The 15,502-nt window shown below is 43.8% G+C and overlaps 1 protein-coding gene and 1 long non-coding RNA gene across 5 annotated transcripts in view; one reads left to right on the top strand and one right to left on the bottom strand.

Moving 5' to 3' along the window:
• Positions 1 to 7,198, top strand: part of DPYD (dihydropyrimidine dehydrogenase) — a 520,906-nt gene extending 513,708 nt beyond the window's left edge. For all 4 annotated transcript variants that reach the window (XM_088673792.1, XM_035123774.3, XM_088673794.1 and 1 more), the window contains 2 exons: positions 889 to 1,029; positions 4,530 to 7,198. In XM_088673792.1, the coding sequence (XP_088529918.1) occupies positions 889 to 1,029; positions 4,530 to 4,700 (312 nt within the window). In that variant the 3' untranslated portion in view covers positions 4,701 to 7,198. The remainder of the gene's footprint in view (positions 1 to 888; positions 1,030 to 4,529) is intronic.
• Positions 7,199 to 8,638: 1,440 nt separating this feature from the next.
• Positions 8,639 to 12,091, bottom strand: LOC148685002 (uncharacterized). Its single transcript, XR_015950964.1, has 3 exons — positions 11,964 to 12,091; positions 11,126 to 11,181; positions 8,639 to 8,867 (listed from the first exon to the last, which is right to left on the bottom strand). It is a non-coding gene; the product is annotated as an uncharacterized LOC148685002 (long non-coding RNA).
• Positions 12,092 to 15,502: the final 3,411 nt, after the last annotated feature.

Raw genomic sequence — 15,502 nt, 5'->3', positions numbered from 1 at the left:
ATAAAATCAACAAACAAATCCCACTTTTGCAAACTTGCAAGAGGCCACCTGAACCTCTATTACAGGAGTAGCCATCCTGGTGCCTGCAGGACTGCAATTCCCATCATCCCTGCCCATTGGCCATGCTAGCTGGCATTTGTTGGGAGTCGGAGTCCAATGACATCCTGGAGGCAGCACCTTGGCTGCCCCTGTCCTATTTCAAAGTTGTGCGATCGTTACAGAGGGCTAGCGCGCCATCTTTGTAAATCTCCCCTGGCCAAAATTTCATCCAAACAAGATTTGGGTAACGAAACTACATACAGCATGGCACGATTGGCTCAATTGACTGAAAACTAATGATGACTGCAATAACGTGTGTTTGGGTCGCCAGGCCATTTGCATGTTCTTTCCAATGGCGCTGTCCTTTGTTCCCTGTTGTTTAATGGCCTCCTTTTCTTCTCTCGTAATGAGTACTCCGAGGTGTGCTAATGAACAGTAGCCATGGATGCTATAGGCAGGCTGTGCGTGTCATGTCACTTCTCCCGTTGCTTCCTGTTGCGCTAAACAATGGTCACTGAGGATGATTTAATTAAATGCTACCTCTGATGCATGCAGATCTGAAAGGCAGGGTCATTGTGTGGATTGGGCTATTTTTAGCTCTGCCAATGCTTGAGCTGCGTATCCATCAATACCTGTTATCCACATTTTGCAGTGTAGCAAGCATGAAGTGCTTTTGACTCGTCCCATCATTCCCAGCATTGCCGTAGTGCCTGCAAAACAACATCCTTCAGAAACATGCTGTCAAGTGCTTTGCTTTGGCCATAAAACAACCTTGGATATCTCCAAAGTGTTTCAATAATGCTTTTCTTCTCTTCCTCCCCCTCCCCACCTCCCACCTCCCCACCCTAGGATGTAATTGGAAAAGCACTGCGGTATATTGGAACATATGGAGAGCTCAGTAATACGGAGCAAGTTCTGGCTCTGATTGATGAGGAAATGTGTATCAACTGTGGCAAATGCTACATGACCTGTAATGATTCTGGCTACCAGGTAAGAGTACAGCTGTAATTAGCAAAAGGGCACTGTGAGTTATCTTTTTCACTGCTGAGGCAGAAGGGATCTACTGTCTGCTGATGGGCATGTGGGGAAAGGAGATTTACAAGATACTGGAAATTAACACTGGCGCACTCTCAGGTATAGACTGCATGAACCGTGTCTGATCCATTTGCAGGGGTTGTCAATAAAGCAGGTTTCTTAGAGACTTGGGATGCACAGAGCACACGCCTTCCCCTTTCCCCGTTTTATTTCCCTGCTGCACAGCATCCAGAGTGGAGCTGCCATGTTCCTCCCAACATTGCAGGCTGTAGAAAACTGCGAAAGATCCACACTGGGGTTATGAGAATTGTGCTTGCAATGGGGGCCATGCGTCCCTTTTGATGCATGGTGCACACGCCAGAGTCTAAAGAAATTATGTAAAACTCCAATAGGTTTCAGCTGATTCAGTGACAGCCTCAGTATCTATATCAAAGCAAGGAAGTCTTCCGCTTCGGTAAGGCATGTAGTATAGATTAAATAGCAAATATCTTGAAAATAAGGAAGTAAGTTGTTGCTGGGAAGGCAAGGCAGTGTGTGATGGTAGTGAGCCCTTGTTCGCACCAGCATCCTGATCCAGTGAGGATATGAACCTATACAAGTCCCACAGTTATGTGTCCACATTGCAGTGTGCATACTGGCCTTCTGCATCGATAGAGATGGGCTTTCATGTCTGCCACTACTAGCTGTGCACAACATGCGGAGCCAGCACCGTGCAGTCTACCGCTTTAATTTGAGGCTGACTTTGCGAGGAAACCATGCAGTTGTTTTAATTCTGCCAGATCTGGCTTTTACCCGGACCTCATGGAAAAGCAGAGAAACTCTGCAGGTGCATGTTTGTATGTTTACGCACTTTCTCTGTGCCTGCTCAACACCGAGAGCATGACCCAGGAGCGCAGGGAGGGAAGTGAGCAGAGATGCTGTGCCTGCAGCACTCTCTTCAAATTCCAAATGTGCCCATAGGCCCAAAATGTTTGGCAACCTTTGCTCTAGCTAGATAATCCTGTAAAAGACCTCCCCCACAGAGTCTGCCTGCCAGAAGCAGTGATACACCTTTTTAAAAAAAATAAAATAAAAGAAACGTATCTTTTTTTAAAAAAAGGTGTATCTTTTCCCAATGTTTCCCCCTCTCAGCCAGCCCCCCCCCCTTCACTGCCAACTTGCAGTCTTTGCTGGTACATTGCTTCCCCCTCAGCTCCACCGGTCAGATCAGATTTGTATGTCTGCTTAAGGTGAGCTGGCAAAGCACATGTTCTCCGCAGTGGCTGCAAGCAGCAAGCAAACCATTTGTAAAGTTCATTATATATATATATATATATATATATATATATATATATATATATATATATATATATCTGAGGTTACTGCAAAATCAGGGCCTGGAGCAGAACAGCCTGTCTGGGTCCACAGAGATATTTCTCCAGAAAAGGGTTAATGCAAGTAAACATGAAGTTTTAAACCCAGCTTCACATAGTTTAAAACTATGGAAGCGGAAGATAAGAGAGCCACCGGTGCTGAGTTTGTCTTACAGAGCACTGTTATCAAAGACCATCATAGTCTAATAAAAATGTACTATAATATGTTACAGTGACAGTGCAAAATAATTTAGTTCACTTGCAGCAGCAATAATGTTTCTGGTGCTTTGTTTTTAACAGTGGAATAGTGGCCTCTTTGTGCCAAAGGAACTTGCTCTGAAATGAAGCAGCGGCAACAACAACAAAAAGAATGTGATTAACCCATGCATTTCAAAGGGGGCAAAGTAATGCAAGGTGCTAAAAATATTCTTGCAATGCTGTAGGTCAGGCATCTCCAAACTGCGGCCCTCCAGATGTTTTGGCCTACAACTCCCATGATCCCTAGCTAACAGGGACCAGTGGTCAGGGAAGATGGGAATTGTAGTCCAAAACATCTGGAGGGCCGAAGTTTGGGGGTGCCTGCTGTAGGTAGCATTTGGTTGTGCCTGGGCTGTGGTTAATTTCTAAGCGGTGTGGTGCAGTTGCCTACTGAAAAAGTCGCACTAACCCTGACCAACATTCCTTGCACTCTAATAATTGATCTGGCGGTGCTAGTTGGGAAACCCTGATGGTGATCCCCTGATGTACAGTGCTGTGCTAGGTCTGCTTGCCAAAACCTGTAGCCTCTCTGGTCTCTTTTACGTATTCAATTTTTGCATCATAGTAGCTGCTGCCTCGTTGGCTGCTTCTCCTTTGATTCGGGGGTATGGATCAGATTTCTGATGTGTTTGCAAACAATGCCAGGAGTGCCCAGCCCCTTGAGAGGTCCACTGTGTTGTGTGTGGTTTGCTCAGCCACATGGGGAGTAGAAGTCTTTGCATTAGGGACAGAGGTCCATGCTCCCTAAACCTGGGGCAGCATTGCCAGAAAGATGGAGCCATGAGCCTAGATGTGCAGAGCAACAGTAATGGAAGCATTACACAATTTGAGGACCCATCCCCGTCAGGCAAAAGCTCTTTTATCTGGAGCAAACATAGCAAATGAACCACTAGAGAAGGGGGCCTCCCCCCCCCAGATCCTCCCAAGGAAAATCAAAGCAGTTACACATGAAGTGTGGCAAGTAGCCTGTTCTTCAGAAATGGAGCCAACACACATTGACTACGTTAGTAAAAACAACAACAGCATTTTAAATAAACATGCAATGCCAGATGGTGCTGTAGAGCAGAAAACATTTCTATGCAATTTTACATAGCATTTTTTTCTTAAAATGATTTAATTTCTGACTTACTTATAGTGTGTTTTTCCCTGTGTGTAGATCCACCCCTAGTGTAAATCAGTAAGCAGCCTTCAGAGTTAATTGTCTGAAGGGTGCTGTCTCAGGCTCTGCAGAATAAGGAAATGGGGCATATCAGACACACACTGAAGATTTTTCAAGCGTCCCAAAATGTGTTTTTAAAATATGTGTATCATTCAAGGAAAATTCATTGGCTGCAGCTCACTGATGAATTTGGGTACACCTTCTGGCAAAACCAAGAATTTGTTGCTGTTTTCAATGACTTTATGTAGCTTACTACAGTACCACTATTATTAATATTAACATTTGTGGAAATCTTTCTGCAGAAGCCACACAGAACTGAGCTGTTTAGCTTTCTGCAATAATAACACCAGTAAATCATTGTGCTGTGAAAGATTGATTTCACAGAAAACAAAAATATCTTCATGGAAGTTAAATATCATGGACACAATGTGTCCTGAGGCACGAAGGCTCGACTCTGCTATTAACTAAAAATGGTGTGTGTGTGTTGATTTCTAGCAGGGCTACTATGTTCATAATTTTTCAAAATGCATTTTCTTAATGGTTGAAACTGTTACTATAGCTGCAGTGCGGTACCAGACAAAGATGTTCTCCAAGCACCTCAACTACAGGAAATGTGGATGCTAAAAATGGGGTTGTTTTTGACCTTTTCTGTGAGTGACATCAGTGCTGTTTATTTCTGCTTGCAGGCTATACAATTTGATCCAGAAACCCACCTGCCCACTGTTACTGACAGTTGTACAGGCTGCACTCTGTGTCTCAGTGTCTGCCCTATTATTGACTGCATCCGAATGGTTTCCAGGACAACACCTTATGAACCAAAGAGAGGCCTGCCCTTAGCTGTGAACCCAGTGTGCTGAGGTGATCAGACCAGCAGTTAAAGCGAACCTTACATTTACTTGATTCTATTGATTTGCTATCTAATTAGTACCAGCAACAACAACTATGTTAAAAAAGAATTGCGGGGGGACACCTAATGATGGGAGATTGCTATAATGTCAGCTGCATTTTCCAATTTAAATTGTTTGTTTTTTTATTTTAGTCTTCAAACCAGCAGCGGCTAGTTTATCAAATGTTAGCTATCCTTGCCTTTCCCACCCCACCCCGCGGAAGCAGAACTTTACTTTCTTTTTCTTTCTGCAAATTCTTGTACGCTATGATGACTTTGGTGATGTCTTCCTCATAACAACCCACAAAATTAGGAGAGGGGTCTCTCCCCACTCCCACCAAATCAGCTAAACCTCAACCAACTTTGTTACCAGGGAAACATTTGGTAATTACACATTTCATTTCCTTTTAAAACTGTTTTTTTAGAAGATGTAATTAACTGCAAAACACAAACAAAGCAATGCAGATTCAATGTGTGTGTTTTACAGGAGGATGTAAAAAGAGGTTTAAATGGGTATTTCTGAACTATTAATCAGTTTCAACGGCTGCAGCATATGGCACTGTATTACCTTAATTCTCCCTAAATTCTGCTTTGACTAGGCATTAAAAACTAAATTTGCAAATACAATGCACTCTTCACCATTCAGTGCTTTTTTTCAGTAGCTTGCAAGAATCTGATTTATGGCGTCTTTCTGTTGCATCCGTGCCCTCTTTGGAAGATGAGATTATTCTTGCAGTGCAAGGCAGCAATTCCTTTTCTCGCCCATATAGAGAGGTTCTCTGCAACTCTTGCCAAACAAAAGAGAGTGGTGCCAGTTGTAGCAGTAACAACCTGTGCGGTGCAGAGCAGTTGGGCAGATATGCTAAGTGAAATGTGTGAATGTTTTCCAGCCCTACAGGTGTCCATTCCATGCATGGATGGGGGCCCCACAGGTTTCCACTGGGCCATCTCCTCCTCGCCCCAAACCTATACAGCCTCTGTGCTGAGTATACAGAGTGGGCAGATATTCCCAGATGACCTCCTGTACCTCACTAACACCGAGGTGCCCACTCCAGGCACACATGCTGTCTGATGAGGAGGATGTAGTGCTCTAGGGCCCTCGGGCAGAGGAGCGGCCCAAAGTTATGTGAAGTGCAGGAGGCACTCACGTTTTTGGGAACAGCCAGGAGGGTTCTTGTGCATAACCCATCCACATGGAAGCAGGCCAGAGTGGAATCCATTCCACATGGGCAGAGTTTTGTGAGTCAAAAGTGCTAGGCACAGTATAGCAATTTTATATCTCTCTTGTGCAGCATGGCTTGGGAAATGCATATAAATGAAGCTACGCTCACGTTCTGCAACTGCGGTAAGTAAGCGCCATGCCAGCCAGCAAGTGAATAACTTTTTAATTACATGAGAAATGTTTATTAGCCGTGTATTTCACTGCAAACAAACACACAACCAATTTAGCTTGAAAACTCGGAGGTAAAAATAGTTGTCAGCATATTATTATTGCCATATGTTGCAAAGGCATGTGTTTTATTTTTGAGTATTTGCTTCTCAAAAATAGAACCCGTGTCTTTGCGACATATGGCGGTAATATGCTGACAACTATTTTTACCTCCGAGTTTTCAACCTAAATTGGCTGTGTGTTTGTTTACAGTAGAACTACATACAGTAAAGTGGGGGGAAAGAGAGAGATTTCCCACTATTCTAAATCAGCATGTCAGTAACGGCGGCTGGGCGATGTTGGGTTTTCAACATTGTGGCGTATCACCAGCCGAGCTTTGCGGTTCGGCGATAAACCACAATGTTTAAAAAAGCTGTATTGGCCCCAGCCGGCAAGGCGGGGTGAAGCCACCACTGCTTTCACCCCAGTGGCTCCTGGGCTGGGGCTAATGCAGCTGGACCAAGCCTGCTGCTCAGCTGGCGAACAAAAAGGCTTTTGTCGCCAGCTGAGTGAGCTTCCGCATCCCGCACTCCCCGAAGATGGACCAGGCTGCAGTAGCCAAGTGCACAGAGCCTGTCATGCTCCATACGTTGGACTACATTTACCATCGCCCATGCAGGAGCGTTGCCTCTTTCCTCCTGCGGTGGTTGTTCAACCCAGGAGGAAAAGATGCAGCTGAGCAGCCACAATCCCACCCCAACAAGCAAACAGGAGCACAATCTGGGATCTCTCTGCTACCGCTGAGTGAAGCTGGCATGCCGGTCCTGGGCGATATATTGCCCAAGCCTAGTCTGCTACAACTTATTCCTCATTTTCAGTTAGGGTGTTCATGCACTAGCTGCTGTATCCCAAAGAAAGCCACGTGCTGTTCGATATTTAAAGTAGCTAACAATGGATCTCTTCATTTCTTTATACTCTCTGCCATCAACTTAAAAATACAAAATTTGGATCGTGCTTATTAAATAATCCTTATGTTCAGATATCTGTACTTTTTACAAGGTTATAAATGAATCAGAATTAAAGAACATTGTGCAACCTGGTGTGTATGTGTCTTTCTAAATGGCTTTTGTGGGGAAATTTGCAGTTTCTATTTCATCACTATCCGTAGTACTGACCATAGTATTGTTGAAATTAATTAACAACCCTCCACAATTTTGGGGATATAGAGAAGCAATATTTTTTTTCGGGGGTGGGGACCTCCCTGCATGCAAAAGAACAACAACGATTTAAATGTGCAAATAAATGACATTACCCATGCAGATTGTTCATTTTTCAAGAGCTTTGCCCATAGCAACTTGAAACTTCCTCCATAGGTGTGGCTGCCATGACTTATTTTTCATCAGAAATAAAATCCCAGCACACAGCGGTAATTTTTACGACATTAACAAATCAAAGATGATGTGTTCACCATTTTGATAGACAACATATTGATCAATTCACTCTATCAAGCAATGTAGATACTCTCTAATTCTCCATCAACCTCATGACACTTGGCTATAATGTTGCTAGGGAGAGAGATTCCCCCTCCATATTTAATAATCCAATATGACCAGATACACATGCCCTGTTGACACTTAAAAGGTAACAATCCTCAAGTGAACACAGGCATGTTAAAAGTACCTACTAACTCTGACAGATGTTGTGTTTTCTGTGGCTATGTGTCAGGGAGCTTTTCATAGCTTTTAATTAATGCCAGGCCCTGAATAACATCCAAGCAGGTAAGCAAATCAAAGACAAAGCAGATTAATGTGGTATTTTCACAGACTAAATCAATTCATAGCTTGGCTAAATTGCACTGCTCAACTTCCATGCTTCTCTTGGAGCTAATTGGTTTAGTCTTTAAGTATTCCTAAACAAAGTCTCTCCTCTTTACAGATGGGCGGGATTGTGAGTTTGGAAGCCGCTCCCGCGTAGGCAAGGGGGCATTTCTGCCCCTTGCCTTACCTGCCCGCGCCTCTGATGTCTGGCTCGGGGGCGGGGTTTAGCAGCACTTATTGCAGCCACGGCAGATCTCAGCCACTGGAAACATTCGTTGGGTTTTCTTCCTTTCTATTCTTTTCGATGGAACCCATAGATTATATATATACACACACACACACACACATATATATATATATATATATATATATATATATATATATATATATATATATATAATATGATCAAGAGTTTGTGTAATTTAAACGGTCTTGAACCTGCGAGGCTTGGACCACCTAGTTTCTAGAAAGTATCAAAAACCCAACAGTGCTGCAGATAAAGCTACACCAGGCATCCCCAAAATGCGGCCCTCCAGATGTTTTGGCCTGCAACTCCCATGATCCCTAGCTAGCAGGACCAATGGTGAGGGAAGATGGGAATTGTAGTCCAAAACATCTGGAGGGCCGAAGTTTGGGGATGCCTGTGCTACACTGTTTGTCTTGGGTGTGTCCTTTTGTCAGTCAAGTTTTAAAGCAGTGGTTCCATAAATTGATTTCCCCTATCCTATAAAAAGCATTGTTTAGAATAGTTCTTTGCGCAGCCCACTAAGGAAGATAACGGATGCTTACCCCTTCCTCCGGGTGGGCGGCTGTTGGGGCCTCTCACACTGCGGTCTTGGGGTGGCCAACTCAGTGGATCAACACCTTGGGGAAGCCATAATCCTGGTACGACCCTGCAGGCCTTCCAGCAAGAGGCTGGAATGGAATGCCTGAACCAAAATTCCACCTCCATCTGTGGTCAATAAAGTTGTGGCCATTTTTAATCCAGATTCTTTGCCTTAGTTATTAATCATATATTATATGTAGACGCTGACCTGGGAGTGGGCAGCTGTGCAACTGGGGGCCCGCAATAACACAGTAAATTTCAAAACAAGAACAATTAATTGCAACTTTTTTCAAAATCCAAGTAAAACTATTTAGTTTAATTATTTCAACAAAACTGATGAACTTGTTCCAGTGATACCAGCTTTTCGGAGTCTGATAGTCATTGACACCTCCACTGCCCGTTTGCCTCCTAGTGCCCCACTACGTAATCCCAAAGCACACCCAGGGGGCAGTTCCACCCACATTACCAAACCCTGTTTTTAAAGGCTTGGCTACTAAACTGTCTCTCTTGGGTTGTGTTCTGTAATTATTCTGAGCATCTTTACACACCTAAATGGAAATAAACTTGGCCCAACTGCAAAGCCTTGAGGAGCTTCTGCGACTCACACTCAAGTCTTGTACTTAAATTCAGATGAAATGTTTTCAGCATCCTTTGGGAATGTTCTAGAAGAATGCATACCTTGGGAGTTTGTGTACAATCTCTTGATCTCTCTCAGAGATCTTCTTGACAAACAAATTCTATAGTAAGGCTGTTTTATAACAAGTTGCATCTCCTCACTTATGTCATCAATAAAAATAGAGGCCAAAGAAGAAGAAGAATTATGGGTATGTTTCCAAGTCGTATCAAAATGCTCTTTCTGTCTTGCAACTTCCCCTGAGGACCTCAAGAGGCACCATTAAACAGACCACCTGCTGTGTAGTGTTATCTTGTTCTGAGGTGCTATAATTGTTCACCGTATTACAGGAACATCTTTGCCACAATGTGAAGAGTTCTTAATTCACAACTGGCATCCTTAATGTTGAAAGAAGCAGCTAGCTGGCATTGGTCACTACAGCTTTCCTGAAGCACAGAGACATGCAATGCAAAAATTGCCAGGGATGCCAGAGATATAATTCTAAATATGTCATTATGCATACAGATTTCAGCATTCATCTGCTTACTTGCAAGATAATGCTGTTTTAGATGTGTTGTGATTTCCTAAGAGACTCTCAATTATTTTGTTTTGTGGGCGGGGGTGAGGGACTCCCTGGTCCTGAATGGGACAACTGTGCCCCTGAAGGAGCAGGTGCACAGCCTGGGAGTCATTTTGGACTCTCAGCTGTCCATGGAGGTGCAGGTGAGTTCTGTGTCCAGGGCAGCTGTTTACCAGCTCTATCTGGTACGCAGGCTGAGACCCTACCTTCCCATGGACTGTCTCGCCAGAGTGGTGCATGCTCTAGTTATCTACTGCTTGGGCTACTGCAATGCGCTCTACGTGGGGCTACCTTTGAAGGTGACTCAGAAACTGCAATTAATACAGATTGCGGCAGCTAGACTGGTGACTGGGAGTGGCCGCCGAGACCATATAACACCAGTCCTGAAAGACCTACATTGGCTCCCAGTATGTTTCTGAGCACAATTCAAGGTGTTGGTGCTGACTTTTAAAGCCCTAAACGTCCTCGGCCCAGTATACCTGAAGGAGTGTCTCCACCCCCATCATTCAGCCCACACACTGAGGTCCAGCTCCAAGGGCCTTTTGGTGGTTCCCTCATGTGAGAAGCAAAGTTACAGGGAACCAGGCAGAGGGCCTTCTCGGTAGTGGCTCCCGCCCTGTGGAATGCCCTCCCATCAGATGTGAAAGGAATAAACAACTATCTGACATTTAGAAGACACCTGAAGGCAGCCCTGTTTAGGGAAGTTTTTAATGTTTGACATTTTATTCTGTTTTCCATGTTCTGCTGAAAAGCCGGCCAGAGTGGCTGGGGAAACCCTGATGGGTGGGGTAGAAATAATAAATTATATTATATTAGGTAGACTCAGAAAACAAATCCTTCTTGAGGATTTCTTCACCTTGTTAATAGAAAAACAGCAACTCAAGTTTTGGTGGGAAAAAGTTGGCTGGCTTCTTCCCTTTTGTTCACAGAAGTAGGCTGAACAAAAGGACCATGACTTCTACAGATCACTTTGACAACTAATGCTTTCAAAGCATATATCAACATGCAGAACATTTTTTTCAGGGTGGGATTATTTTAGCTGCCCAGCACCCTAAAGGCAGTATATGCTGCAATCCTGTGCATTCCTAGGCAGATGAACATCCCACTGAGTTCAATTGGCCTTATTTCCAAGTTACAGTGCAATATGAACCATAGGAAACTCGTATTTTAAGTTAAGGTGGTGTCACCTACCCATATTCCAAGCTTGATTCAAGAACTGGACTCTTGCCAGCTGACCCAGCCCGAACCTGGCAGATAGAAAAAACAAGTCTTTAAAATAGAGTTTTGCTGGCATGAGTCCCACTGGGTTGCCAGGTCATGTGACTGACTTGGAATACGTGCAAGTCTCTGCTTGCTCCACCTTTGGGGAACTTAAGATGGTATAAATTCCTCCAGCTTAAGTTCCTCTGCTGACCTGCGGCTTAGCCAGCAAGGTTGAAGCTGTTACACTGGCATATTCATGGCCAGAATGAGGAACTTACACTGGAATAACCCTCTCAGGATCTGCCTGCTCCAAACTCACTCATCCCAACAGATCTCGGGTTTGGATTGCACGGTTAGAGTGCATAAAGGTAAAGGTAAAGGGGACCCCTGACCATTAGGTCCAGTCGTGACCGACTCTGGGGTTGCGCGCTCATCTCGCATTATTGGCCAAGGGAGCCGGCGTATAGCTTCCAGGTCAGGTGGCCAGCATGACAAAGCCGCTTCTGGCAAACCAGAGCAGCACATGGAAACGCCGTTTACGTGCTTTCGAACTGCTAGGTTGGCAGGAGCTGGGACCAAGCAACGGGAGCTCACCCCGTCACAGGGATTTGAACCGCCAACCTTCTGATCAGCAAGCCCTAGGCTCAGTGGTTTAACCACAGCGCCACCTGGGTCCCCTTAGAGTGCATAGGATTGCCTAAAATACATAAAGTAAAAAATACAGCAAAACCCTGAAATGAAGTAAGTAATCTGGGTCCAATCCTAAACGTTTCATGGTAACTATCTGTAATGCAATTGGACAGATGGCATATCAAGACTGTCTTACCAAGAATCGGGTGGCGCTGTGGCTTCATCCCCTCTGTGATTTGTAATATCTATTCATATCCATGGCGGTGACAGGGTGATGCTACGTTGCTAAAGAGGTCACAGGTTTCACTGCTAGCCAGGTTTCCTTGGGGATAGCATAAAAAAACCAAACAGCATAAAATCAAAATGATGAATGCATGGGAATCAGATACTAATTACTAGGATTTATGTATTAGTAGCACTCTCTTAACTCTCTAACTTTTTGAGAGAAGAAAAACTAATTGGGCTCAACCAAGCCCTAAAATTGGCAGAATTATCTCCCTGCCTAGCTATATCTTGGCAGTCAGACAATCTAAATCTTCTCTTAATTTATTATTTTGTCAAAACTCTTCCTCGTACTTGGCTTCAGTGCGATTTTTGCACCTCTCTGATTATTCTTTTTTTAAAAAAATAATAATAATCAGATAAATATGGCACTGATCCCTGACGTACACATGCCCACCTTTTAGTTGGCGTTATATTTTAAATTGCTAGCGATGCGTGATGTTTTTAAAAACCTGTCCTTAGAAATCTTCTTTGAACCCAAGAGGCTTGTTTTTGGCTTTCTCTTTAGAAATAAACAGCTGTAGACAGTGTTCGCATGGGGTAGTAAAGTAGGGAGGGGGGGGAGAAATCTGACTGAATTCACATTTAAAGGCCAACTTACTTCATTTGAGTTTCTGAAATGAGATGTGAACTGAAACGCATAACCTCCCTTCAAATTTTGAACTCATCCAAATTTTGCAATGCAACCAAAGTAATGATTTGCCAGGGACAGGTGGCGGTGGTTTTTAATTCAGTCCTTTGCATAGTTATCCTAGCACACCCTCTCAGTATTTTCTAGTTGGACAGAATGAGAAAGAATAGGACTCTTAAGATGGCGCCAAACCCCTCCCAGCTGTTTACACTTATACTTCGAACCAGGTCTCAGCCTCCAAATCTAGCTCACCTGATGTGCCTTGCTGATCCATCCTGCTTGAAGCCCTGTTACAGCTTTTTCAAGACAACCAAGCAAAAAGAAGGGGACTGAAGGAGCAATAGTCTGCACCCTCAGTTTTAAATTCCATTCTGTCTCGGTTCTCTTTCTGGGCATTTAATACAGTATTGTGTGTCTGACAGCTATCCCCACTTACAAGATTTTATTTTCGGTTTTACTCTCCCCTATGACCGCCCCTCCTGCCTTCCGTATCTTCGCTTGAGATCCTCCGCTAAGATTGTGCAGCGGTAAACCTCTTTTGTCAGGTTTTAAACGTGCAACCATATATGCCACTTTATGCTACTAGTCTATTTATTGGATTAAGCGAGAGGGTTTTGATATGGAAGCTTAAGACCGATATTGAAAACACATATCACTTCTATTGTAGCTACTAAAAATCAGCTTTAGAACTAGAGAGACCTTGTATCAGGCATTTGTGTGGAGACCTTTAGCTTTTTATCATGGCTGTTCTTTGTTGCTATGGCAATAGAATTAACCATTTCATTAACATAATGGAATAAACCGCATTCTGAACTGCTTTGTCCTCCCAGTTAATCCCCCCACCCCACTCTGATTTCAAAATATTTAACAAGCTTGAATTCTGGGGGATTTCCCCCATGCCCAAGTTTATTATCTCAATGCTTCTGAAGGATTTTTTTTTTTTTTAGTGAGAGTGTATTTTATCATTACATTTCATTTTGCCTTCATTGGCTGCCTTCTGTAAAGTGTCCCCATGAGAAGGCAAGTAGACTACAGAACAAATGACCACTGGAAGTGAGGATACAGTCATTTAACAACCTCATAAAGGAACAAGAAAAGAAGAAAATCACTTGTTTCGTCTCAACCTCCATTCCACGTTTGGCAAGACAAGGGCTTTGTTCGTAGCGACTGCCTCCCTTTTCAGATTTTGTAAAAATGGAAATAGTAATAGTTAGAAAATCAACATCATTCTGTGCGAGAGGTTTGTGAGCATTAGAGATGACACAAGACTAGCAGCAGTTTGGGATATTAAACAAGTGAGTGGAGAGGAACCCTTCCCCCAGAATTCAAGCTTGTTTGCCCTCCTCCAAAAATAAAAACAAAAAGTTCACCCATCACCACCTTGCCATTGTTGGTGTTGCCTATATCCTTGCCTCTTCTTCTGGGTCCAATCAATACCAGCCCATAAAAGGAGGCAAGGGTCGTAGCTCAGCATTTAGCAAGACAGAACTTTGCATTTATGCTATTAAAAGGAATTAAAGTGCTCTGTTTCCATAGCACAACAAATGCACATGGTTTGTTTTTTTTAAAAAAGTAGGTTTTGGAAAGTGAAGAGGAACCTAGCTGAAAAGTGTGAGATCAACTGCAGAACGAATGCTTATTGACATACAACCGCCCCATAAACAAATCCAAATGATTGCTCCATAAAGACTGCAAGACTATGCATGGTGTTCTTAACCTCTTCTGTTGTGACACATGCCTGTCATGTACTGGTTGGATGCAGAGGAATGGTGGCAGGAACCAGCAGGGGAACCACCAAGGGAAGAAGGCCCAGATCCCAGGGAGTGGTGTTGGCACAACGATGAGTGGTCAGAGGGAGAAGAGGGAGGAGACTGGGAAGAGGAGGTCTTCAAAGCTGAGGAGGTAAAAGAACTTAGTGAGCTGCAACAGTCTGTGGCAGAGAGAAGTCCAAAACCAGAGGCAGAAGCTGAAGCAGGAGGGTGGGAGGAGAGAGGCCAATAGCAGAGATAAGTCAGGATGCTGAAGAGTCACAGGTGTCTCCCCTGCCTGCTGTGGTCTCCCAGTATCAGAAGAGGCATGAAGCGGGAGAAGCAAAGACAGCCACGCAGGCATAGTCTCTGATTGCTTGGGGGGGGGCTCCAACATGCACAGTGTGGTTTACTGCTACCTTGCTCCTGACACTGCTGTAAGTAACTCAGTGCCAATAAATATCTGCCTAGCCACCTCCCTGATTTGCACCCAGGGTGTTTGACCCCCCCCCAATTCTAATTAGAAACATAATAAGAGCTCTTATGGATCAGATAAAATGATGATTTACTTCAGCGCCCTGTTTCCCACAGTGGCCAACCAGATCTTGGGAAGGCCAAAGCTGAGCATAAGAGTCCCCTCGAGGGTGGGGTGAATCTGTTAATTTTGGTTTCTCTCACTTTCTTAGTTTTTCCATCTTAAATTCAGCTCTCTACATTTCCACATCAGTTTGTGATTCCCCCCCTCCTAATAAGGATGTTTGTATGCAATTTTGCCCCAAATGCACATTTCCCCCAAGCAAGGCAATTTCCCCTAAAATAATGCATTGTGTATGTTATTTTCACAAGTATATTCATGTTTTATGGACACTTTACCGAAGACTGTGCACTATTGCATGCATTACTTTGTGGAAGAACTGCATTGCAAAATTCAGAGGAGTGGGCATTTTGAAGAAATGCTATGTTTCAGTTCTTCTATTGTTTCAGAATGTGCAAGTTTGGTAGGTTCGTGCCTCTGAACCTGGAGGGTAGTACAAAGCCAACATGACTAAGAGCGGTTATAAACTTGTCCTCCAT

Source organism: Zootoca vivipara, chromosome 7 (genome assembly GCF_965207765.1).
Source record: "Zootoca vivipara chromosome 7, rZooViv2.hap1.1, whole genome shotgun sequence".
NCBI lineage: Eukaryota > Metazoa > Chordata > Lepidosauria > Squamata > Lacertidae > Zootoca > Zootoca vivipara.
The sequence above is the reverse complement of the archived record's forward strand: the minus strand, read 5'-3'. Positions and strand labels throughout refer to the sequence as shown.